At 36.6% G+C, this 27391-nt stretch overlaps 1 protein-coding gene and 1 pseudogene across 1 annotated transcript in view; both read right to left on the bottom strand.

Moving 5' to 3' along the window:
* Window positions 1-922: 922 nt before the first annotated feature.
* LOC105060457 (exocyst complex component SEC8) overlaps window positions 923-27391 on the bottom strand; it is a 79325-nt gene continuing 52856 nt past the window's right edge. Inside the window, exons 24-35 of the mRNA XM_073260957.1 lie at window positions 17482-17582; window positions 16748-16860; window positions 16559-16666; window positions 14961-15158; window positions 13693-13778; window positions 4572-4770; window positions 4390-4467; window positions 2937-3038; window positions 2779-2853; window positions 1536-1631; window positions 1407-1456; window positions 923-1329 (exon numbers count right to left, since the gene is read on the bottom strand). Of these exons, the coding sequence (XP_073117058.1) occupies window positions 1242-1329; window positions 1407-1456; window positions 1536-1631; window positions 2779-2853; window positions 2937-3038; window positions 4390-4467; window positions 4572-4770; window positions 13693-13778; window positions 14961-15158; window positions 16559-16666; window positions 16748-16860; window positions 17482-17582 (1294 nt within the window). The 3' untranslated portion in view covers window positions 923-1241. The remainder of the gene's footprint in view (window positions 1330-1406; window positions 1457-1535; window positions 1632-2778; window positions 2854-2936; window positions 3039-4389; window positions 4468-4571; window positions 4771-13692; window positions 13779-14960; window positions 15159-16558; window positions 16667-16747; window positions 16861-17481; window positions 17583-27391) is intronic.
* On the bottom strand, window positions 20098-26735 carry LOC140859116 (uncharacterized; annotated as a pseudogene).

Below are 27391 nucleotides of genomic sequence, written 5' to 3'. Positions count from 1 at the left end.
ATTTTTACTTTAAAATTGTATCAAATTGATATACTTCCATCAATAATTCAACATTAATATTTTCATAAATCCAAATAAATGATACGATATTTTTTAAAATAAAATATTAAAATCTAAATAATATCATTCCAAAATAAAAATAAATTTATAAAATACTACATTAATTAGATTCAATTTTATATGGATTAAAAATATAGTAACGAAATTTGATTTCTTTTATAAACCCCTTTATAAACCCCAATCCGACTCCAACCGATTTATGTCTTTCAACTGACTGAAACTGATGTTTATTAGGTCAAATTGGGTGAATTTCTTCGAATTTTGATTATTTCCTCAACCCTATGAGATACTACAAGAAAGCATGAGCACTTAGAATAATGAATGGTTAGCATTCAATATTTAAAACAAACTTATTAGCTGATTTCATAGCTTAACTACTTTTCTAATGTCACCAGGGTAAGATGAAATTATCAACTATTAAAAGCACTGACTTTAGAGATTGAATTTCTTACATATGTCTCTTGGATATAGCTGATATCTTATATGAGTAGCAACTAAAACAAAATATCCAATATTACAACACTATAACAGAAAAAGACGCTTCAGATTTTCTTAAAATACAGAAACATTCATCAACAGAAAGATACTTACTGATATTTACTTGTAAAAGATATATGATACAAATTTATAAAATATGATGGTTTTAAGCAACTTATATTCATGTGTTATTAGCCAGACATTCATAGTTCAGAATTAAGGAACACATCTTATAAACATGGTAACTCATTCCACTCGACACATTTCTTAATCCTCAACATGAAATTCTTAGGCACTCAAAAGCCCATCCAAATCATGCTAGAGGGCCATTCATCATATACTGTTCCCCCTTGTTACCAACAAAAAAACCCACCGAAAACTGCAGTGAAGAAATGAATCATCATTGTATACCACCAAATCAGTACTATTAACAATGACAAAAGAATATATCAAAAACAAAAATAATATTAACCTTATATCAATACTTGAGAGAATAGAACCAAAATGGACTACAAGATGCAGCAAAATTTTAAAATTTTCAGATACGTAGCTATTGGCTTGTAGTCCAAATGGTCTGCACAGATGCTGCTCCTTACGCATGACAGGTGCTTGTCATATTGTTATCATCACATAGATCTGTATCACATCCATAGCTCATGCACGCTTATGAAATGACAAATACGGCTTCAATTCTGTCAGCAAGACTATTGACTCAAGATTTCGGAGAGCCGCTGCTCTGCATCAGCTGGAATTTCTCTGCCTGGGACACTGATCTTTAGAAGGCTGGAATACCTGTTAAACAACCATCATATGAATCAATTCTCTCATTATATGCATTAAGTTTGCTTGTTATTTGATGTTCAACTCACTCTTTCGCTGTAAAGAGGTACTCATGTTCTGTAATAAATGCAAGCAAGGCCTGGACATGAGGAAACAGAGTCAACAATCTTGAGGAAAGAACACTAAAAGGAAACAGTGTTTCAGAGTTCAGATAATGCCTCGAATGGCAGATTTAAAAGTTCATAGTATGTCCGGACACGATCTAGTCTCTGCTGGACTGCTTCATTGTCTATTGGAGGTATGGCTGCCAGAGCCTGCAAAATCAACAATTATTAGGAAATATTCTACCATTTCTTTTAAAAGCTAAGCCCATTTTTTAGTTGGTCAATAATTGTCTCTCTGTAGACAAGTATGAAAAGCGATGATGATTTGAGGGTACAAGATATCTGAGCTGGCAAGAACACAGAAAGAACTCTCAGCCACACCATAAGAAAAAAGATAATATATAACCTTAGGCAGCGATATCCTATCATTAAGTGCAAGATTCAGTTTAGGGCAAGGTTTTAAATCCTATGGGTTAGGGCTGTCCCAGTTCTCTCACGAAATAGAACGCCCGCCATCCCACCCTATCTCAACATTTGAGAGAAGATGTCTCAGAATGTCCTGATCGAGATGCTGGGACACTAGCGGGATGGCCCTGTCCTGACACATGGGATAGTACCTCATCCCGATGTCCTGTAGAGCATCCCGTCAAGATCTAAATCCTTGGTTCAAGATCATACGACTAGGGTTGTACACGGTCTGGTTTGGTTTGGTTTAAGGATATTCTCAAACCAAATAAGTAAATTACAGTTTGCCAATTTTACAAACCAAGCCAGACAATTTTATCACTCAAACCAAACCAGACCAAAGCGTTGAATTACAGTTTGGTCTGGTTTGATTAACGGCCTCATAAATTGCAACGTAGAAGACGAAAAATCTTGAGAAAGAAAAATATTCTAGCTAAATAAAGACTGAAATTATCAGCATAGCTTTCGGACCAATATATAGCTCCGATTTCTTGAACCATTAAAGTGAAGATTACGTCTATAGCCAACCAAAAACTAGGCTCTATTCTAGGGTTTATATATTAGTATATATATATGCACATATTATGGTTAACGGTTTGGCCTGGTCTAATATTTTTGCAAAACCAGACCAGACTATTAAACCGTTTTATATGCAAATCATAAACTAAACCATACCATTTTAGTTTTCAAACCAGACCATACTGATAAAAATGGTTTGATCTAGTTTGGTTTAACGGTTTGAACCATTTAGTGAACACCCCTACATATGACCATTAGAGATTTTTTGTTGGTAACAAGCTTTTAGCTTTAAGAATTAAGACATTAAGTTGCTAAACCTGTTGCTCAAATCGCAGAAAGAGAGCAGCAAAAGAGAAATAGAAGAATATCCAACCTGTTCCAATGCAATGGAATTTCTGCATATCTGCTGGACTCCCAACAGGTTAATGGATTTCATTTCAGCTAGCGCCTAATTGAAGATTTCGAATCTCAATAAGTAAATTTATACATGAAACTTTTATTCATTAGCAAACCATTGATGTAAAGTTGAACCTTGACAGATGCACTTGCTGCAACACTACATATTCCGCCAAATATATAATTCCTCTTTGACTCTTCAACAAATGGTGCTATTTCCTCATCCCAACGAGTAATCTGCGCATATATGGAATAAGCTCATCATGGATTTAAAGTGTCAATAGGAATAACCATATCAGATAAACAAGCTATGGTTAACAAAGTCTTAGAGACTAGCCAGTTCAGATAAATGCAGGAAATGCAGAGGTTTACAAATTTTTAGAATTAAACTGTATAACATTGAACCATGGAACCATAGAAGACAACTTTCTAGCAACATAAAAACACGATATGCCACTAAAACGATAAATGAAGAGAGCCATTAGGGTGCCAAAATTATGACAAACATGTGGAATAGTATAATTTAGATGTATTCTTTCAATCACTGCAAAAGAAAAAGGATGCATCAAATAAGATAGGTTATGACACAGGTGCTTGAATTTATCACCAAAATACTGACTGCACAACTCGGGGGTTCCTGGAATACTATGCCTCATATGGGGTGTTTTGCAGAGTAGAAGGTCTATAAAACACCTGCAAATCATAGTAACTCAAGCGGCAACAAAGTGAAGAATTTAGAGTTGAAGACCTTCAGATATAAAATGAAAGAGAGTGCCCTGCCATTTAACCAGCAACAAATCTCTGTCTCTCTATAGAGGCAATAGTATCAAATACACCACATCATGGTCACTTGTTACAAGTTCTGACCATCAAATTCTGAAGTAGTGGACCACATACTACATGGTACAGTATATGGTCTCACTCGTAAATAAGATTTCTCCATATGTAACGCATATTGCAAATGATGTCTATTTCCACTTCAACTTTCAATATGCTGCATCAGTAGAGGTATATTCATGCAGCCATTGTTGTACCATGATTACTTTGTAAGTGGTTCCAACCCACATCCATCTCTTCATATTTATCTTTGAGCAATCAGATGGTATCATATTGTTGCTTCATTACAAATTAAACTTCCTTTCTATCTTTTTTTATTTAGATATAGTGCTAACTTATATTAGTTGATGGTTTAAATTTCTTAAATAGTGGTGCCTAAGTTCAGGACATGATCATCAATAACCAAGGTCTTAGTATGTTTTGAGATAATAGTCTGGATTTAAATTTATCAATAATATATATGTGGAAAGGAAAGCATGTTTACTTCCCTATTAATTAGAATCTAAAAATAGAATAAGTGCAAAGATTAGCATACTAATTGAGCAACCTTCAGCCTTATGTATCATTCCCAAATAATCTGGTTCATGTTGGCATGAGACAGTATGTTATCATGCCAACCACCAGCATCAGCCAACAGCCATATAATGAAGATTCTGAAAGAGAAGTTGCTGAATGGTAAAAAAGAACTCAAATAGCACAAAATTCATGCAGCTTTTTGATAGGCTATACTATTAAAAAATAAAAAATAGACCTGTGCTGTAAGTGAAATTATAAAATCATCAGGTTCTTCTGCATCTTGATCTTCCACATACTCCCGATTGGACATTTCCTGCATGAATCCATGTTCACTCCTGATCTTAATCTTGAAGGTCCGCATCACAGCAATTATGACCAAAACAATATCCATATACATATCCTACCTAAACAACATACCTGCATGTGAAAAATTGTTTCTAATTGCATTTCCAATCGTAGAACCTTGAGACAATCAATTGCCAGTCTCTTATACTCATCAGCAATAGATGCAAGGTTTTTAGGAATTGCACTTGTAGTCCGTTCACGGCGATTAGCTGGCTTAGTATGGACCTTCTCATCCGTATCAGTGGGCACTCCTACAAAAGACTCTCCAAGCCTGAAAATTTTCCATCGAGACAAAGGCACCTAAGTAAGCCATACAATGAAAAGAAAATGTAATAAAAATAATAAAAAAAGATGCAGTTTAAAGAAGTGGCGAAAGCATGACTTGATAAAACAGACGTTTGCAATGTGAGAATGTTGGGCTGACTAGTTAAAATAAGAGAATGGAGGAGATTTGATAAGGATAATCTCATGTCAACCTCCAAATAAAAATTGAAGTCAGGGACTCAGATAGTAGAAACTTTACTGTATAATTCCTACTACATGTGGAAAAACCATAGTCCAGCTCTCCTGACATCAGCAACTCAAACCCAATGGCAGTTGGAGTTGTCTAATGGCAGATATAGCTGTCCAACTCCTGATGATGAGAGTCCTATTTTCCAATGTATAAAACAGCCATTAGAACTTAGCTCATTGATTTGTCACAACCGAGCTTTTCTTTTACATGTTTTTCTAGTCCTAGTTATTGAGGCCCCAAATATTCCAATATGTACAAGGACCCTGAAATGCTAACAAATTAATGCTGTACTCTCTTAGTTTTCATGATCAAGCAATAATACTCTCTTTGAATTCTCTTTAGTTTTCTTATGCAATTAAACATTCCATGAGAGCGTATGCTGTGATTTTATGGTTTGGGAGGAGATACTAGTATTATGTTTGGATTCTTTAACTGAGGCTATGTGACAATCGAAGGTGAAACATCAACAGTTCAACAAGATGAAAGATGCAACACCTTCAGTAACCTGTTGGTTTCATTCTAAAATCCCTAAAGTCTCTTTATTTTATTGCTTTTTATGTTTGTATTTAAATTTTGCTTCCTTTTTTACATATTACTTTCAAATTTATTCTGCACTCCAAATACAAACTGTGGGATAAGGTATTCCTACTGTTCACCTACATCAACAATGACATCAGCCTAATTATCTACCTTTTGCCAAAATCTATCAGCTTTCTTCACGACTGTGTCAACTGGTTGAGTTGATAATATTGCATTGGATACCAACAACCTAGGTTCAATCCTGCACCTTGATTTCAATTGGGCTTCCTCCTGCCCTCGTTCCAGAAAAGGAGAAAAAGAAAAAAAGCTGATATTTATCAGTGAGTTACTTTGGAGTCCATCAGAGAGAGATTAATTACTAAGTGCCCAAAACTTGGGAAGGCAGAGACCACATAGACTGCATAGATTCTTCACAAGATTCCAATAAGTAGCATTCCAAATTGTGATGTTCAGGTACCTGTTAGAAATTATTTTAGAAAATCATGTGTATTGCTCAGTATTCATTAAGTTGCAGTAAGTAACCATTAAAGCCTAAAAGCTTAGACTAATAAGGAACCGATCAACAACGTATACCATACTTAACACCTACCCCTTCACTGTGTAGCCCCAACTACGCACATGGAGAGGTAAATCAGTCAAGACAACAGATACTTTCGAATCTGTGACCTCTAGCAAACCTAAGCTTTGATACCATGTTAACTCACCTGCCAAAAGCTTAGACTAATAGGGAAAGGATCAACAATGGATATTAGGCTTAACAACATGAATTCAAGAATTTAAAAAAGGCAAAGATAAACAATCCAACATTTCAATTCATGTCTCTCTCTTTAATTTCCCGTTATCTACCCACCATACTGATTGGCCTTGTTCAATAATTCCACTTCAATGCAGATTGGCACAAGAACTAAACCACACAAATCTCCTACATCTCAATGCATCTATAGTGGATCTAATAACATCTCAATGCATCTAAGGATGGATCTAAAGGGGAGCTCTGGACATCGATCTTCAAAACTTACTGTAGACATCCTTTGTTCAGACCTTGCAGCTCCCTAGACCACTCTCCACAGCACCACTTCAGCATGGAGATTCAAATAAAAACCTCCTTGAAGCCAGGCTTTCAGATTCCACAGCCTTCATACCGAATCTCTTATCCCTAAATGTTTATTATAATGGCCCTGAAGAAGCCAACCATCTCCTTGTATCCCTCCTTTATGTTGCAGAGAAATGGCCTTTTATTTTTTTTCTACGGGTAAACATCAGTTTACACTTTGATTATTTTCGGTGTTCAATAATGAGGGCCCTAACCACTTGGCATTTTCCTACATAGAACACCTATTTTGCATCATGTAAATATGGACTCCTAACAATGAATTTTCTTTGAGAAATGGAGGAAGACCACTCATACTATGATTAGCTGCTTACCCAGGACCAAGTTTTTAAGGATGCACCACCTAAGAATTGAACCAAAACCTCTGGTTGCTAAGCAAAGGAGTGTGACAATAGGGGAAAGCACTAATTCACCTCCTTCTAACAATGATACAAGGATCAAGGCCCAATAATTGCAGTTAGGGGTAGAACGAGCTACATGCATTAGTGGTGGGTTATTTTGAAAACATTATATGCTTAATATGATGAGCTAAAATAAGAAACATACGGTTGAGGTTAACTGCTTCCAAGTCAAACTTGCAGCATCAATTTCTCTCTCTCTCTCTCTCTCTCTCTCTCTCTCTCTAAGAAAGATAGATGCCTAAGGAACAAGTACAACAAACAGGGCAAGATAGTGCACAATCAAAAAAAACTAGGAATCCCAAAATAAAAAATAAAATAACACAAACAAGGAAATCCAAACCCAACTATACAAGAATACAATCCTAAGCTTTCTAAACAATCAAGTGCTGCATTAAATGGTTAAAGTAATAAAAAAGCAATAATGCTAAGATACAGGGTATTTTGCAAATTCTAGCCTTTTAGTTATGACTTTTGATCTAAATATTAATCCCATCATTTGAACTTGATGATAAATTTCAAACTCTATCCTAAAATGCTATCTCTAAGTGGGGTAGATTTTGTAGTGACATTGCTTCAATGTCAAAGAAGTCATAAGGATTTCATCATAATGCTTATCAATCAATCTAATCTATTAATGTACGGGCATATCAATCTTGTAGATAAATTTAACCTAAACTTTAGTTTTATGTATCTTCAAAAAAAAAAAAAAAAGTTAGTCTATGTCACTATGTAGTCAACTTATGATTAAAACCCACAATGCTACCTATCTCCTTTGTTCTACCCCTTCTACATTACAAACTCCTCCAAAGCCCAAGACTACTAGAAATTTTGCCTCAACAATGGAATATCTCTTTGCCCAACAAGCCCTCAAGGCCTCAACCTATAGTGTAAGCAATTATTTTGTCAATTCCCAATAAGTGTTTCTTCCAAAACCTCCACCTTATGTTCAACAAAAGCAATGATCTAGAGTAGGATCGTTACTTGCTTGTCATCCAACATTGCCACCTTCTAAGTTCTAAGCACCGCCTTCCTCTCTTGTCACTCCTTTTGCCCTCTCCACTACTATCACCCCTTTGGTCAGCTAGTACAATCATATCTACAATGGTGAGTTGAGAAATAATTACATTCTTGGCCTTTCAAAAAGAATGAGTCTAACAACAGGCTTGGTTAGTCGTCTCCCTCCACAACCTTATATAATCACATAGAAAACCCTAGATCCAAAGAACAGAAAAGCTAAAAAAGCACTATAGTGATGTTCGATGGGTTAAGATTTTGTCAACATCATCTGGCTGCCAGAATGCCATCTTAACTCAAGCCTTGCTATATGAAACCAAAAGGAGAGGAAGCAACAACCCAACCTATAATTGAAAAGCATTACACACACGTGTGCGTGTGTTTTAAAACTTAGTGGTATGGGGAGCATCTTGGCTGTCATGTCCCATTCCTGTGAGACAACAAGATCAAAATAGGGATAGGACTCCGAAATCCATCTACATGGACAAAGAAGAACAAAGATAACACAGAGGAAGGAAAGAAGAAGAAAAAAGGGGCAGAAGAAGGGAAGGGAAAAGAAAAAGGTTGGAAAGGAAGAAAGGAAAAAAAGACGAAGAAAAAGGAAAGAAAGAAAGGAAGGGATAAGAAAAAGAAAGGAAGGAAAGAAGGAAAAAGGGAAAGAAAAGAAAGAAAAAAGAAAGAAAGAACAAAAAAAACAAAGAAAGAAAGAAGTAAAAGAAAGAAGGGGAAAGAGATGGAGGGCATCTAGTGGGATGCCTGTCAACAAGGTGGGATGCCAGGGTATCCCATCCATGGAAAAACTAGGCACCCCTATTCCCCAAGATTTAAAACCTTGCATATGTTTGTATAACCGTCAGTACATATATTTTAACTAAATTGATATAAAAAATTAATGTAAATAAGGCATGTTTGCTTGCTTGTCTTCTGGTCTGCCTACTGTGTTAGATACTCAACTTGCCAGACTTATAAAACCAATCAACCTGCTTTGTCTAGGAGGGGGGCTTGCCGAACTAGAACCAACCTTGTGCCGAGCTAGAACCAACCTTGTGCACCCCGAATACTTTCAACCACCTCCTCTTGCTTTTAAATAGAGACAAGGAGGATGGGAAAAGGGAAGAGAAAGGAAAGGTAAGTATTCTAGAGGAGGAGAAGCTGAAGATGATGGTGATGATGCAACGACGATAATGGCAACAGCAATGACAAAGGACAGCTTAGATAAATAGTTGTGGTTTCATTTGCAACATTCAATAAGGAGCCTCTCCATGCATCTTGATTGTACTTTTGAATCTCGTAACCAATCAAGCTCATGCTTTTAGATACTCTAAAACATATGGTCTTTTCCAAAATCTATGGATTCCCATGTAAGTGACTCTTCCATGCCTTTAGAAATTGACATTTTAAGATTTCTCCTCTATCTTTGAGCCAATCAGCTAGTTTCAAGATTAAATAATCTTGCCAACATTTCCAAAAACCAAGGACTCCCTTCAAGTAATTCTTCCATGTTTCCTCGAATTAAGTTTTATTGGTGCCCTTGAAACTTGTTTTTGATATCAAGCTATGTCATTTTGAAGTACTAATCATTCAATTGTTTCCAAAGTTTATGATATTTAAAATTTTGACCTGTCATTGGATTCAATATTAAAATAATTCTGAAACTAATAGTTAATTGTCAAACCCTTACCTATTCTTTTCTGGAATCTGGACAAAAGTTAGTTGAAATTATTCTCGGTGTCTACTCGAAAATTTTGTAATTTATGTGAATTTTTGAATTGCTATTTTGGAGTCATATTTGTCTTCTAACTTAAAATTATATCCTCATCAAAATTCTGACCTATAATTATGTGCTCATCAAAATTTTCTTTACATCAATCTTGAAATGAAGTATTTGTTTCCTGCTGGATCATATATGAATTTTTATTTAATTTTTAAAAAAGGTCTCATACTTGAAAATTAGAAGACCCTAGTCCAAGAGGCATATGAGTGACCTTATTCAAATTATCAATGAGAGACTCATCTGGAATTACCAATAATGGTGTATCTAGATCCTCAGTTAAGTGGTATTTGTATACCTCAAGGATTTATACAGCCTTACCTGCAGTGGCAGCAATGATTTATATGATGAATAATAAGGATCTATGTGACCTCAAGGGTATAAGCAAACCTTTGCAAGAAAATATGAAACTATGTAAAAAAAATAAAATTATAAATTTAAGAAAAAGGTAACATAACATTATACTTTGTCATTTGACTTGGGCAATTATTTGACATGATTTTATACGAAGTATTTGAACCTTTTCCTAAACTTGTGTTATGAACTTTTTATAGTATCTTGATCTATTAAAACTTTTGATCCACACAATTTTTCAGAATGATGAGGGGCTATATTGGACCTTTTTGAAAGAAGTGGACTCAGTAACTTGAATTTGCCTCTATGAATCTAGTGATCATGGAAGTGGAATTAGTGGCTTAGTAATTTGTATTTTGTTTGTATTTTTGAAGGTATAATATCGTGTATACTACGATATGATCAAGTTTGTAAGCTTATTTTGTTTAAGAGTTATGCATTATAATACAACTTTAGTCATGCTCTATTTGATTGTATTGTTTATTTTGAAGATTATTGAATTTTAATGTTACTTCCAATCAACCACAATTGCCACATCTTCAGACTTGGATGAGTTCAAGTTGGAGATGGATGGAAGAATTATGAGTGGCATCTACTACACAACGGTACAACCATTTCATTCATATGCAAGGAATAGATATATGTGGGAGAAAAGAACTCCACTCATTGCTTTGGATGCATGAAAACATGCAATAAATAAAGAGCCTTGAATATGTTTAACTTCGAATAGGATTTTGTTGTTACATCCAATATTATTGGCTTTAACAGTCCTTCTAAACACTCTACAGGAATATGCAACTTACCACCATAAATTCTTCTTATTTAATGAAATTCCAATTGAAGCAGTTCTTCTTTTGGTCTGTACTCCTTACCAAGGTCTCCTATGTTGCAAATCAAGTCCTCTTTGATATTAATCGAGTCTATTTGACCCTGAAAAAAGCTGGTTCAAGTCAAGCTAGTTGAACCTCTCTTTCTGTATCCTTTGCTGCAGTATTCCGTCTTTTCTTTAAATAATGTAGAGATGAGATGAACATGATTGCTTTTTTAATGACCGGCTAGGCTTGTTGAAGTAGTTGGTTGATAAATTTATATCCCAGATGACCATGATAGACTCTAAGTCACCTAGTAATATAAAACTAAAGAAAGATCTTCATTGGTGCATAATCCTTATTAATGCTCTTACATATTGTAACCCTGGGGTTGCTCATGAAAACCCCCATCAACTAATTTTGAAAATTTCTAACTAGATCTCAAAGCAAACAGGTTGCTTTATACAGTGATCCAGCCTGAATCAACATGCAAGTGAATTGATTGTAACAGGATAGCTGCAAGTATGAATCAGTGCTTGTAAAAACGATGATACATAAAATAATCAGAATTTATTGAAAGTTTGACAATCAAGGAGATTAGCACTGAAAACATAGATTATTTGACGGCAAAGCATGGGACATGCACACCTTTAAACGATTGGCTGCTTAGATGTTGGGACAAACTACTGATCGAATTTTTAGTACTCAAATTCTGATATTATATCCATGTAATTTGTTGGAATCTATTGATCAGATAAGCTGTAGTAGTAAATAAAAATAAGATCAAGATAGCTAACCCTAGATGGGCTGTGAGTGGATTAGATTGACCCTCTCCGATCTGGAACTGATCTAAATTAATCCAGTCCAAACTGAAACAAAATTATTTGGATTAGATTTGGATGCAAAAACATGAGCAGTTTCAAATATGGATTGGATTTGGATCATTAAGTTGCCCTGAACCCCAACCGATCCAAAACTAGCAATATGATACATTTCAAAACCCTCTTTGAATATGAGAAATTAGCTTTCTTTTCAAAATATAATCTATCGACAGTTTGTGTTGTTGATTATATTATATGCAGTTATCATTCAAATCTGATGTAGAACTTGTTTTTGATAATGTGTACATTTTGCTTACTGTTCCTTATTATAATACTTTTATGATATAATCAATACTTTTATGATATAATCAAGTAATCAACTTATACTTGTTTATTATGGTTTGTGTTTGGAATAATTTTGACAATGTTTGATACAAAAAAATCCAATGTATTGATAAAATCCAATCCGACCCAAACGGAGTTGGACTTGGTTTGGATTTAATTCTTTTGGCCTAGCTCAAATATGGATTAGGTCTCAATTATGAACATCCCCAATCCAACGGACACCCTTGCAGCCCTCACTACAAATATCCAAGGACCTCAGATATTTGACACATTAACCATTTTCTATCTCAATCCACAGCTCACAAGCATGATTCTTTTGCATGAAGTTTGAAAATTCAGAACAAACCTCTATAAGATAAAACTCCTTGTTTAATAACTCAAGTATAACAAATCAAAACATTAAAAGGAAAACAAAAAAGCAAATATTTCTTCCAACATTAAATTAAACCAAACTTAGTTTTCAAGGTAAGATTCAAAAAATAATATTACTCCAAAATGGACATTACTCCATACCAAGGTTCGCGGACTCGATACCGAAATCCGTGCTGGCCTGCCGGCGGTACGGATCAGTACGGATCAGTACTGGATCGGATTGGTACAAACCGACACAGGCAAAGGAAGAGAACCAGGAGGAAAAGAGAAAAAAAGAGAGAAATAGAGAGACAGAGGGGAGAAGAAAGAAAATGAGGGAGGAAAAGCCGTCGGAGAGGCTGTCAGACAACCTCTGGCTGACCGTCGTGGCCGTCGGATGGAAGACTCCATGCATGCAGCGCCGCAGGGTGAAATAGGTATTTTTTTTAAAAAATCCAGAAAAGCATGAAGCCGGCAATTGATTTGCCACCTTCACTTGAACCAATTGTCGGCTTCACTGTTTTTGATTTTTTTTTAAAAAATTCAAAAAGTGAAGCCGGCAATGGGTTCGCCAGTTTCATTTAAGTGAAGCCAGCAAAGGCTTCAAACCAATTGTCCGCTTCACTATTCATCACCATTTTTAAAAAAACGTGATGAAGGAATAAGGGCTGTCGCCCCTACTCCGCAGCCGCAGCTCCGCCAGTATGGTTTCCGCCGTCCGGTGACCACGACGGCCAACCGATAGATTCCGACGGCCCCTCCACCGGCTGTGCCTCCCTCTGATACGTCGCTCCCCCTCTCTTTCTCGCTCGTTTAAAAGCCATATCAGATGATAGTCGAGCCATGGAGCCTTTCGCGGCCCTCCGATAACCGCAGCGGCCACTGTCGGCCTCCGACAGCATCTGCTGTTTCTCTCTCCTCTCTCTTCTTTTCTTTCCCTCTCCCTCCTCCGATAGACTACTTTTTCCAACTGAACCATCTCGGTTCTCCACCAGTCCGGCTCGATACAGAGTGTACCGACTGATTAGGATAGGTACAAAATTCCTTACTCCATGTACTAATGTTTGTTGCCTCAAATGCAATTTTAGTAGGCTGTGATTATTTTAGAATTAAAAAACTAATGAAACTAATTCAAAGACCAAATTTAACAAATGAGCTTTACCTTTCGATGGAATCTGCTAGACATTCCAAAGAATCACTAAGAGATGCCAACAGAATAAGTTTATGATCATCACGGATTAAGTTTTCCTGCAAAACACCAGAAATGACATGAAATAATTACAGAGCACAAAAATTGAAGAAAATTTTACCTTGAGTTACATAGCTCTTATGAATCAAATATAGGATTCACTAGAAAGGAACAGAAGAGTTGGACAGAAACTAGCAAGAAAAGTTTTGATAGGTTCCATGGATAGTTTACCAATCCAAACATCATTGGATCAACCTTGATAATGGCCAATGAAATTATTAAGTTTGTTCCACACACTCTTACTTTCTATATGACCGCTCCATCCGCATATCCATTTTCGTTCCCCCTTCTTTATTCTTCCTTACCAATTATCCACCTTACTTTGTGCTACCTACATGAAAACTCCGATCACATCTACAACCATTGCTCAACCTCCACATACCTATAATTACCCTCCAAATTCTCTCCCAATTCCTTCATCACCACCCTTGATCCACATCTGATGGACATGACAAGCTTGGAATTGCCAATGGTTGATATAAAAAAGGGGGACTCACCTAGTGGAGACATAGAGCTCTGATGTCTGAATATAGGAGAAAGGAAAAGACTGATTAAGTCAAGACACAAAAAACATCCCAACTGCACAATATTACAAGTTTACAACTCAATCAAAAAGATTGGGCTTCTGGTCCTATTTATTGTGGAAGAAATTTTTTATATGAATGGAAATATCTATATAAAGAGGATAGAAATCAAAAGATAGATAGGGACTGCACCCCAAATGTTTAATACATTTAATTTTTTTTCTTTTTAATCTTAGAGTAAAGGTTCAGTAAAGAAGTGACTTGTATCTTATGTGTATAATCAGCAGGCCATATGCGGACAACCTATGGCCCACTAACCACCAAGTCAGGTATGTGGTCCCCATATCCCGCCATCCATACATTTTGTATTTGATGAACCAAAATTTGTGGCAATAGGTTAACTCCATGCAGATTCTCAATGCTTCTTGAAAAGCTGGTTCTAACAGAGAACCATATGAATATGCATTGACTCGTGAACAACTACCTGTTTTTCTTGATATAAAATAGTAGGATATGACAAATAGGGAATGATGATATAACTCAATACTTTGTTCATAGGCATATACACATACAGATGCATATGTTCATGCACCAGTATTGGTCTATGCACACAGACAAGTAACAAGTTGCTGCGATAGCTTTTTTTTGAGATAATACCTGCTTGATTGGACGCAAGCTCAATAATAAATCACTCATTTCTATCTCCACTTCAACAGTTTCTGCATCCGGAACATTGTTTTCAAGAAAAGGTTGCCCCGAGGATTTTCGTAAATAAGCATTGGCTGGGTCAAGTCGCATCAAGCTCTCGACATCATTCCTCCCAATTAGCATATAGCTCTGCTTTTCTAAAACAGCCTGAGAATCTCCCAAAATTGAAATATTAGCAGCATAAAATGAGATAAATTAGCCAAAGTATCAAAATAAAATTGAAGTTTAGAAGTCAGTGAGTTAAATCTAAACCATTAATATGTATTCCAAAGTACTGAAATAAGCATGCAAAAGGAAACTTCCAACTTGTGAAAGTATTTATCTGATGACTTAGAGAATTTATTGCCACCTTATTACACTACAGAATCGAAATTAAAGGAAAGAATTCTTCATCAATTTTTTATTATCAGTTTTAAAAGTCAATTTCCACCAATTTTTTTTTCTCTTTTACAATTGTGCTATCTGTTCAGTAAACTTCAAACTCCTTTAGGTCAGGTTGACTTTCTTATTAACCACAACCCAACCTATGTTGGGTAAACGTTGACCCAACTAAACCTAAATTACCAGTTGGGTAGGGCCAGGTTCATGTTAAACTAACCCAAGATTGGTAGCAAAATGGAATAACACCTCCAATGGCAAAAGGAATCCTGAACTTCACCGATCTTTGTTCCAACTTCTGGTCATAGTTTTCACATCCTCAATGTGCATATATTGTTATTTTGTCCTAATTAAGACATCCAACATGCTTAAACAGTATCTCTTCTACCTATCAGGTTCAAGCCTGTGAATCTTGGTATGTCATATGTCTGTCAAAACCTTTGGTCCCTTCACGAACTTTCATGTGTCCCCTTTCTTTTTCTCACCCTTCAGTATGAAATATAGGTTGCCTAATTGTACAATAATGATGGTTCCACGTTATCAAGAGCCTTTTGAATATTCCGCCCTTTATCCTTAAAATCTCAAGCTTCCCATATGGACTTGTCCTTCCAGTCATACCTTATCTGTGCATTCATCAATATATTGTTGCCACCTATCACTTCAAAACGATAAAAATCAAGGATCTGCCTCAAATAGAGCAATTTCCCGATTCATACAATTATAGTCAGCTATAAATCACAGGCATGTGGTAATACTAAGACGTAGAAAGAATATAAGCAATACAATCAAGTTTTTATCTAAATTAAGCATATGTAACCATAGAAACATGGTAGACTTTATCTAGCATAAACAATCCCCTCTACTACTGTTCTCTTAGAATTCTCTCGGTCTGATTGAGGCTTGACGGCCATCAAGAAAGGGAAAGTAGACAAAGCCGATTAAGACATTTAGAACTGGAGAAACAAAACATTGGCTAAAGCATGACTAAACAAAAATGATAAGGAATTTGGAGCTATTTGTACAAAATGTTTTTGAACAATTTAAGCAGAACACTAATTGCAGTTTCAGTATTTCACACAAATTATTGATATGAGATGCTCCAACAAAAACATTAGAGATGATATTAGGAGGATATATCTTAGTTTCTGCACAGCAGAAATATGATTTACCTCCATGTATGCAGTTCGACATCTTTCATGGGCTCGTTCTAGGAACGTTTGCACATATTCAACCAGTTCCCCTGCATATTTTGGCATTAAATGTGCCCAGCCAAGCACCTACAGTAATGACATATATGAAATCAGAGTAAATTTAGAACTTAGCTGATAATCAATTACAATGACGTAATGAAAATGAACCTCTTTTGCTAAGAAATCAGTAGCTACAAGGCCTTGCAATACAGGACGGCCCTTCTCAACTAGTGGGCTATACACTGAAGCAGCATGTGCTCGTGGCCTGAATGCTGCTGGACCTGAGAAGAAATTACAAGCATTGGAGTTGAATGGCATAAAACAAAAAGGAAATTGAAGATTTTAACTTTTCCAGATTATATTGGATTAGTAAGTGAAAGGCAAGACAAGATGGAATATGCTCCACTTTCTATCAGGTCTTTCATCAAAGTTTGCAATCCAGGCTTGTTATCCTTTTGTCTAAAAGCAGATGATAATATTTTCTATTATTTAGTAATAAAATCAGTATTCCATGCACACATGCAGGTATGAACATGAGATCAAGGGAAATACATGCATGCCTATATTCCCTATATAGCACAGAAGATGAAAACAGTGATGAACTGTTGTCTGAGCTAATTACATGGATATTAATATATTATTGCACCAGGAAAGTCAAATAAGCTTGATGCATCACATTTCCATGAAACAAATTATCGGTAAATTGTCAACCTTGTTTATGGCAGGGAATGAGAGAATGTTTCATGGAACCACCATTACCATCAAAGAGAGGTGTATTAAAAATCATAACGACAGTATAACCAACATACCAAGAAGATAAAGGTACATAGGTTCATTTACAAACCTAATAGAAAGTACCTTATGTAAGAACATATCACTAACATAGGTTCATGAACACTTACTTGATATAGCCTGTTGGACACATTTTCGGTAATCGACAAACATTGCTGGCAAAAAATGATCCTTCAAAAAGTTCTCTACAAATGCTAACAGACCATCATTCCTGCACAATTTAACAAACCATGTGAAACCAAGTAATATCCACTAAAATCCACAAGTATAAATCTTACTGATGGTGCTAAGGTATCTATCCAATTATAGACACGAGAAACTTTGGTTTTTATAAAAGCTAATATTGTAGCAATCATTAGTAAAGCAACAACAGGCACCATGGATGATCTGAAAAAGGATTATTTTTATGCTTGAAGAGAAATAAACATGAAAAGCATATCCACCTGAAAAAAATAAAAGGGACTCCAACTAGTCATCAAATGCATATTTATCTAAATTTAGTGACATGCTCTAAAATATTGTGAGCAATAATGTAACTTCACCCTCTCAGTCTTAGTTATTTTTTACTTAAGAAATGATCTCTGATGACAGAAAACAAATCAGTTACAAATGACTCTATATTAATGTAGCAATATGTAGTGACATCCTCATACGACTCTCCTCGAGAAGCTCAACTGATTCTGTCCTCTTAACCTCAATCAACAACCTTATACATGTATCTACCGTTAGCTATCCAAACAACAGTACGGTCTATCAAAGTCTGAGGATCCACAGCCAGCTGTTAACCTGAAAGAGCTTACGTGAAAGCTAAAGGCCAGTTCACAAATAGGAAACCTACTTAACTGGAGGCAAGAAATAACTATTCATTCATCAGTTCTAGTAAAACAGTATAAAATCCAAAATGTTATCAGCACAAAATAAACATTTTATCCGAAGGAACTGAATAAAAATATTTACATATGCATAAAAAATTAGCACATTTAATTGTCCTACAGTTAGACAAGTAAAAGTTTAGTGACAGAAACATCACCACCAGGTTATAGTATGCTAGATCGGAAGTGGCTACAGGAATGGATAGTCCAGGCTATAGTCCCAAAAGCATATTACTTTGCAGACCTTTATGAATGAAATAAGGAAAACAAACATGAATTGCTGGAGCAATTATTTTCTAGAAAGGGAGATAGAGACACGACAGTGTAGACTTTGAGTTGCAAAAATGTTGGATCTTGAATTCTATCTACTCGACCATGTCTGATTCTTTTTCATCCATACTTTTATATCAAACTAGTGGGACTGAGATAACTCTGAAGAGATAAGACCCTTCAATCGCCATCTGATACACTTATCACAAGAAAATGCTAAAAAGGAACCCAACATATGAACTGAGATTTAATCGCCTGTAGTTAAGCTGATTCCTCTTTCTTGTTCTTTATATGACCTGTGAGCACCAACTGATACTCTTCCTGTTGGCTCACAGGTGTAGTCTGTTTTCTGAGGCTGTCAAATTATTGAACTACATCAAAGATGCTTGTGAAAGATATTCATGACAAATTGTGTAACTAGAGGCCATATCTTCCTACAGTTAATTAAACAAATGTGCAATTCATTTTCAGCATAAAAGAAAGGTGGAAAACCATTATATTTTGCTTACAACTTCATTAGTAAAATTGAATGAAAAAATACAGCATATAAAATCATAAAAAAGATTCTTGCATTTGACAGTGAGCAAAATACAGAGTGCATAGGCAAACTTTTGGACAATATATCAGTGAAATATTTCTAAAACAGTATAATGAAGTAAATAATATGCCTAGCAGCAGTTATTAAATAGATTGTAAGCCAGATTATCCTCAAAATTTTGAACTTGTTTTAAAACCAAAGTTCCACCGTGAAAAATAAAATAGTCATACCAGTTTCACAAAAAAAATGGTTATCTCACGTGCAAGTTCTTTAAATGGGATTATCATTTCCAAAGACTTACTTTCTATAGTAAAAGTATACTCCCTGCAACTAAAACAGGCATTACTATAATCTCAAGTTGATTTTTAAGAACTGATGACAAACGCAATAAAAATTTCACAATTCATACAGCCATGAATTAATCTAACTTCTAAGAGAGAAAAATATCTCACAAAAAAAAATATTATATTCATTTCTTCTTTAAATACATCATCCTAAACAGCTGATAGATCAAAGTACATTTTGAGGGTGATTGTAGATACACATGAAAAAGAAGAGAACAATGCTTTTTAAATTTGCAACAACATTTAATTTTATGGATCTTCCACAATCCACATATATAAGTGGAACTTTTCGTTGCCATAGCAGCATCCACTTCATACTTCATACTCAACACACTAGCCACCTGACATCAAAGTTGATATAATAGTTACAAACTTCAATTGGTTAAAAACAAAATTAACCACGATTGCTGTACCGATACCGGTATCTATACCAGCACCGGACCGGTACGGTACAGTACCGGAACCATACCATACCGACACATGGTACGCTCTGGTATACCGGTATTTTTTTTTTTTGGTTTTGTTTCATTGTTTTTTTTTTTGGGTTTCCAAGTTAATATCATGATTATCATCTCAAAACTACATTATATTACATATTTATTTACATATTTGGGTTCAATTTTGAGTTCGAAACTGGTACAGGAACCTTGATCCAAATACATATTTATTTACATTATATTACAACTCTATCATCCTAAAATTTAAAAAAAAAAAAAATATATATATATATATATAAATGTGCATAAAATGTATCTAAACTTTTAAAGTACAAAATACAAAAAATGACATACTAATCTCGAGATCTGCTCTGCATCTAATATTCGTCAAGTGTCTGTGACGCTCGTAGATATCTGAATCACCGACATAATCTGGAAGAATATCAGTCCATCCCTCTAACCAAGTAGCACAGTACTCTTGAATATTCATCCCATACGACATCCTCTCTGGATTATAAGACCTCTCAGATCTCTCACTCAAACTCTGGCTCTGAGAGGTATCATCCGAACGATGGTATGGCTGTGAAGGAGCCCATCCAAAAATACCGATAGCAAAATCTGATCCGTAAGATGCTTCGAACTGCATAGGGTAGTAATCACTTCATACTTCGGATGTCTTGGATACACCATATCCATATAGATCATAAGGTGGCTGCGGATAATAAGATCCATAATACGAGGATGATCCAGATACATCTATGGATCCTACTCCATACGCAAGATCGTCTGCAGCTGCATCGTGTGCTAGACGGCCTCTAGGAGCCCGTTGTCTATATGAAATCGGCTCCTCATGATCTCTACCGACTCGTCCACCATGGTCCCTATCTTGTGTGGCATGTGTAAACTGAAACTCACCTATGAATCGAATACCACCTTGCGACTGTGTCTTATAAACAATGATCTCATGTCCCTCCCTCATCATCAGATCCATGACTACTAGTATCATCATCACTCTCCCTAATCTCTGAATCTGGGCCAGATAGCTCCTGCACTCTCGAGAGTGGTGCACGTGCAACTGTTTTCTTTTCCACCCCATGTGCCCCTTTGTGACTGAGTTTTCTGTGCTTGGGAAGATGGATGTCTTGCTGCTAACCGATCTCATCTAAATATTTTTCGCTCAAACATCTGCGAGGATGTCTCGGACATCGAGTCATGTAATGAATGACCCTCCTATGACCTCTCAAATTGTGGCTAATCAACTGAGACCTTATGTAGAATATTTTTTTCTGCCCATTGCCTTGAATCCACCTTGATCTCCCTAACTACCACACTGACTGGTCGTAGAGGGGATCCCGGCTCATCAAGCTTTAACTCCTGCTACTGCCCTGCAAGCCATCCGATCATCGGATCGTCGTCCTCATCATCATAATCACCTTATGTCGAATCTGCATACTTCAGGTGCACCTCCTCCTGAACATATACAAGATCGTTGAGGAACTTCTGTGTCAGACGATTTTTTTGTTTATTGTGGATAAAGACGAAAGTCGACCAATTGCACTCACAACCACTAGAGGAGACCGTCTAGAAAAGAATACGGATCGCCACAGCTTTCAAATTATCTACGAACTGTCCAAAATGAATCCACCATTCAGCTGCAAAAATATTACGCAAAATTATATATCAGATTTTATGATATCTCTAAACATATAACGTCAACAAAGTCTTCTTATTATTAATATGTAATTTATCTAGATTCATCTTCTTTTTGCATGACAGCCAATGCGACTCCAAAGCTATCCGTCCCCTCTCTAAATTATTTCGTTTGTAAGAAATATATTTCTTAAATTAACAAATATGTTATTGATTACGGACCAAATTCAGCTAAATGCTAACACATTAAGTAACCTAACATCCTCTTGCAGGCATATAAATGCAATTTTCGGATCGGGCACCATCTTATATATCACATTACGGAGAGCGGTGAGAAACTCGCTATCCATATCCATCCCAGATGTGATATACTGGAACCTCGGATTCAAATAGTAAGCTGCAAATAAATTTACAAATAATTAAGTACACTAACACAAGTACAAAAGCTGAAAAATTTTTAATAGAATTTTTCGTTCGTGCTTACCGGCTAAATGCAAATCTCTTCCCATCTGGTAGTCCCAGCAGCGCTAGATGATGTTAATGCATTCTTGGATATATTTTGGATCTATCTTACTGATCTGTTTCTTTGTCCTCTCCATCATATGATATAAAAAGCCCATCTGAGGGTATCTTTCGCTGTCCACGACATGAAGTACCTCATATAATGGTTTGATAATCTTCACTATCTTATCAGCCCGTTGCCTAAATGATTGACTCATCATCAAATTTTCTACTTGACTTTCCTCAATGCCAGCCCTCACATATTTGCTCTCCTGCCACTCAGCACTAACAAACATCTGACGAAGGCTGCTTTCTTCTCTAGAAGGCTATTAAGTGCTATGTGGTCATAGCAAACCTGATGACACCCAATCTCAATATCTCTCCCCGAATATATGTCCGCATCAATGATAGGACCCATGTATGATTGTGATAAATCTAGTAATAGCCTGGGATGTATCTACTGTCTGCTGCACTCTACGAAGCTTTTCAATATCCATCAACATGAGATCAATACAATGTGCAGCACATGGGGTCCAATAAATATGCAATCGCTGCTTCATTAGTAACTCTCCGATAGCCTTATATTGCGGCCCATTATCTATAATGACCTGCACGATATTCTGCTCTCCTACTGAGTCAATCACCTCCTCCATCAGTCCAAAGATGTATGTAGCATCGTGCACCTTATCTGAAGCATCAATTGACTTATGAAAAAATATTTTTCCATCACACTATCAAGAAATTGATGATGCTCTGTATGATAGGACCGATCCAACCATCACACATCACCGTCAGTCTGTATGTAGGCCACTTATTCTTGTAAGAAATAATCCATCTAAAGATCTACAATATATAATGAAATCATACCCACATCTAAAGATCACCGTCAGTCTGTATGGATTGCTTCTTACAAGAATAAGTGGCCCACATACGAACTGACGGTGATGTGTGATGGTTGGACGATCCTACTGACGGAACATCATCAATTTTTTGATATATTGTGATGAAAAAATATTTTTTTCATAAGTCAATTGATGCTTCAGATAAAGTGCACGACGCCGCATACATCTTTGGATTGATGGAGGAGGTGATTAACTCAGCAGGAGAGCAAAATATCATGCAGATCATCACAGATAATGGATCGTAATATAAGACCATCGGAGAGTTACTGATGGAGCAGCGACCGCATATTTATTAGACCCCATGTGTTGCACATTGTATTGATCCCATATTGATGGATATTGAGAAGCTTCATAGAGTACAGCAGACAGTAGACACAGCCTAGACTATTACTAGATTCATCTACAATCATACATGGATCCTCTCATTAATGCGGACATATACTGGGGTGAGATCTTGAGACCGGATGTCACCAAGTTTGCTACGAACTATATAGCACTTGATATCCTTCTAGAAAAGAAAACAATCTTACATCAGATGTTTGTCAGTGCTGAGTGATAAGAGAGCAGATATGCAAGGACTGACACTAAAGAAAGTCAAAGAATTTGATGATGAGTCAGTCATTCTAGCAATGGACTAATAAGATAGTGAAGGTTATCAAGCTATTATATGAGATGTTTCGCATCGTAAACAACGAGAAATACCCTCAAATAGGCTTTTTATATCATATGATGGAGAGAACAAAGAAACAAATCAGTGAGTTAGATCCAAAATATGCCTAAAAATACATCAACATCATCAAGCACCACTGGGACTACTAGATGGGGAGGGAGTTGCATCTAGCCGGTAAGCACGAATGAAAAATTCTATTAAAAATTTTTCAACTTTTGTACTTGTGTAAATTTACTTAATTATTTATGGATTTATCAACAGCTTACTATATGAATCCGAAATTTCAATATACCACACTCGGGATAAATATGGATAGCGAGCTTTTCACTGCTCTCCATAATGTGATATATAAGATGGTGTCCTATCTGAAAATCGCATCTATGTGCTTACAAGAGATATGTTAGGTTACCTAATATGTGAGCATTTAGTTGAATTCGATCCGTAATCAATAACATATTTGTTAATTTAAGAAATTATTTTTCACAGACAAAACAATTTAAAGAGGGGACGGACAGCTTTGGAATCGCATCGGTTGTCGTAAGCAAAAAGAAGATGAATCCAGATAAATTACATATCAATAATGAGAAGACTTATGGACGTTACATGCCTAGAGATATCATAAAATCTGATATATAATTTTGCGTAATATTTTTGCAGCTAAATGGTGGATTCATTTTGGACAGTCCGCTGATAATTTGAAAGTTGTGACGATCCGTATTCTTTTCCAAATAATCTCCTCTAGTGGCTGTAAGCACAATTAGTCGATTTTCGTTCTTATCCACAGCAAACAGAGAAACCGTCTGACATAGAAGTGCCTCAACGATATTGTATATGTTTACTATAATTTGAGGTTTAGACTAAAATGTATCTAGGAGGAGGTACACCTGAAGTATGCAAATCCGACATTAGGTGATTATGATGATGAGGACGACGATCCGATGATCGAATGGCTTGCAGAGCAGCAGCAAGAGCCAAAGCTTGATGAGCCGGGATCTCCTTCACGATCAATCAGTGTGGTAGCTAGAGAGATCGGAATGGATTCAGGATAATGGGCAAAAAAAAAATATTTCACATGAGATTCCAGGTGATCAGCAACGGCCCGAGGGGTCATAGGGGGTCATTCATCACATAACTTGATGTCCTAGACATCATCGTAGATGTTTAAGCAAAAAATATTTAGACGAGGCCGATCAGCAACAAGACATCCATCCTCCCAAGCACAAGAAACTCAATCACAAAGGGGCACAACGGGAAAAAAAAGAAAGACAGTTGCACGTGCACCACTCTCGAGAGTGCAGGACCTATCTGGCTCAGATTCAAAGATCAGAGAGAGTGATGATGGTACTAATAATCATGGATCTGATGGCCAAGAAAGGACTGGAGGACAGGAGACCATTGTTTATGAGATAACCGTAAGATGGTATTCGATTCATCAGTGAGTCCCAGTTTACACATGCCACACAAGATAGAGACCACGATGGACGAGTCGATAGAGACCGCAGGGAGCCGATTTCATATAGACGACGGACTCCTAGAGATCGTCCAACACACAATGTAGCTGCAGACGATCTTGCACGTGAAGTAGGATACATGAATGTATCTGGATCATCTTTGCATTATGGATCCTATTATCCGCAGCCACCTTATGATCCATATAGATATGGTGCATCCGAGATATCATCTTTCAGTGGTTACTATCTTATGAAGCCCAGAGCATCTTACGGATCAAATTTTCTACCAACATATTTGGATGGACTCCTACACAGCCATACCATCATCCCGAGGATACCTTTCAGAATCAGAGTTTGAATGAGAGATCTGAGATATCTTATAATCCAGAGAGGATGCTTTTTGGGATGCATATTCAGGAGTACAGTGCTACTTAGTTAGAGAGATGGACTGATGTTCCTCCCGACTATGTCGGTGATCTAGATATTTACAAGCGTCACAGACACTCGACGAGATATTAGATGCAAAGTAGATCTCGAAGTTAGTATATCATTCTTTGTACTTTGTGCTTTAAAAGTTTAGATACATTTTAATGCACATTTATACATTTTCTTTTTAATTTTAGGATGATAGAGTTGTAATATAATGTAAATAAATATGTATTTGGATCAAGGTTCCCTGTACCGGTACCAAACTCAAAAATTGAACCCAAACATGTAAATAAATATATAATATAATATAATTTTATGATGATAATTATGATATTAACTTGGAAATAAAAAAAAATTGAAACCAAATCAAAAAAGAATTGTACCAGCACCGTACCGATCCGACGTCGGTATGGGTATCGATATCGGTACAGCAATCCTTGCTTGGGATAATGGAAGACCACGCTATCCCACTAACATTTAAAAGCTTACTGATTCAAGTAGAATCCACCATATAAAATTATGAATTAGAGGATCCCACAAGATGATGCAATCTTGGAAGGTAATATCTAGCTAGCTCCCTGTGTAGTTAAATACTCCTAAAATAACCCTATTATACATTTTATATTTGTATAAAAACATTAAATGCTATAATCCATGAGAGGTTATGGCCTGCAATAAGTGAATATAATAGGCATTTTCCTTTAATATTGTTGACCATATATTCAAGTGATTCAAGTCATTCACCAATTGCTCCTCTAGTGACATGGTACTAGAGCTTCTTCCTCTTAAGCTTCCGCCATCAACTTTGGAGAAACACCAAACAAAATCAGGAGTGGAAATATGGCAGGTCAACCTGAACCCAACCCTAGCCCAATCTGAAATTAGGTTGCGCTTGGACATGTTTAGGCATGGCCAAGGTTGAGTTTGGGTTGAAAACCCCAATTCAATTCAAATTCAGATTGGGTTCGGACTAAGATATCAACCAACATGACTCAACTTGAACCCATATAAATGATAACATACATATATTAAATGCAACTCCATGTTCCATGATCTCATCAGTGATCAGTGTTTGTTTAATTAGATGAAACTAGGACCCACATTACACTCACATGTTGCTATCCCTAGTTCATCTTATTCTAACTTTCGATATTATTTGTATTGCATGGGAGCATTTGTAGACAAGGTTAACCAAACTGTCCCAAACTAAATGGCTCAGGCAGTATCGAATCGAATCGGTCAAAACTAAAATGGTTTGGTCTAGATGGTTTGGCATTTAAAAAAATTTCGAGCCCCCCTCCACCCCCCCCCCAAAAAAAAGCAATCACCACTCAACCTCCCTCTTGGATGCCTCCCAGCCAATATCGAGCCCCCCAACCCCCCAGCATTTGCCTTGCTTGATCTCCCTCTCGGATGCCTCCTTGCCGATCCCAACACCCCTAGTCACCTCGCTTGATATCTTTATTGGATGCCTCCTCGCCTGATCTCTACAGGAGGTTCCCAAGCATGCTCTCGATCCCCCCCCCTCCCCGATCCTTCTTTCTCCCCTTCTTCTCTTCAACTCCTAGGGTTAGGGTTTAGGTTCTCTCTCTCCTTCCCTCACCTCTCTCTCTCCCCCCCCTCCCTCCCTTTCCTTCTCCCTCTCCCCCTCCCTCTCCTTCATCCTCACCCCACCCTCTCACTATTTCAATGCACTACGGCACGACAAGTTATGGACTCATACCAATACCATATCATTAGCCGAAAGGTGCAACTCACAATATTGATTTGGCAAACCATGTTTGTAGGTAAACCTAGTTGAGCTAGTCCACCCAACTCGACCCCGCATGACCCAAACTACAGCAACCCAATTTTGAATTCAAGCTCAAAAAATTGAGGTTGGGTTGGTTTGGGCTGAGGAGCTCGAGTTGAAGGTCGGGCTGGGCTGGGTTGGGTTCAGTTCTAGGTATAGGTCTC

This window comes from Elaeis guineensis, chromosome 7 (assembly GCF_000442705.2).
Source record: "Elaeis guineensis isolate ETL-2024a chromosome 7, EG11, whole genome shotgun sequence".
Taxonomy (NCBI): Eukaryota; Viridiplantae; Streptophyta; class Magnoliopsida; order Arecales; family Arecaceae; genus Elaeis; species Elaeis guineensis.
The sequence above is the reverse complement of the archived record's forward strand: the minus strand, read 5'-3'. Positions and strand labels throughout refer to the sequence as shown.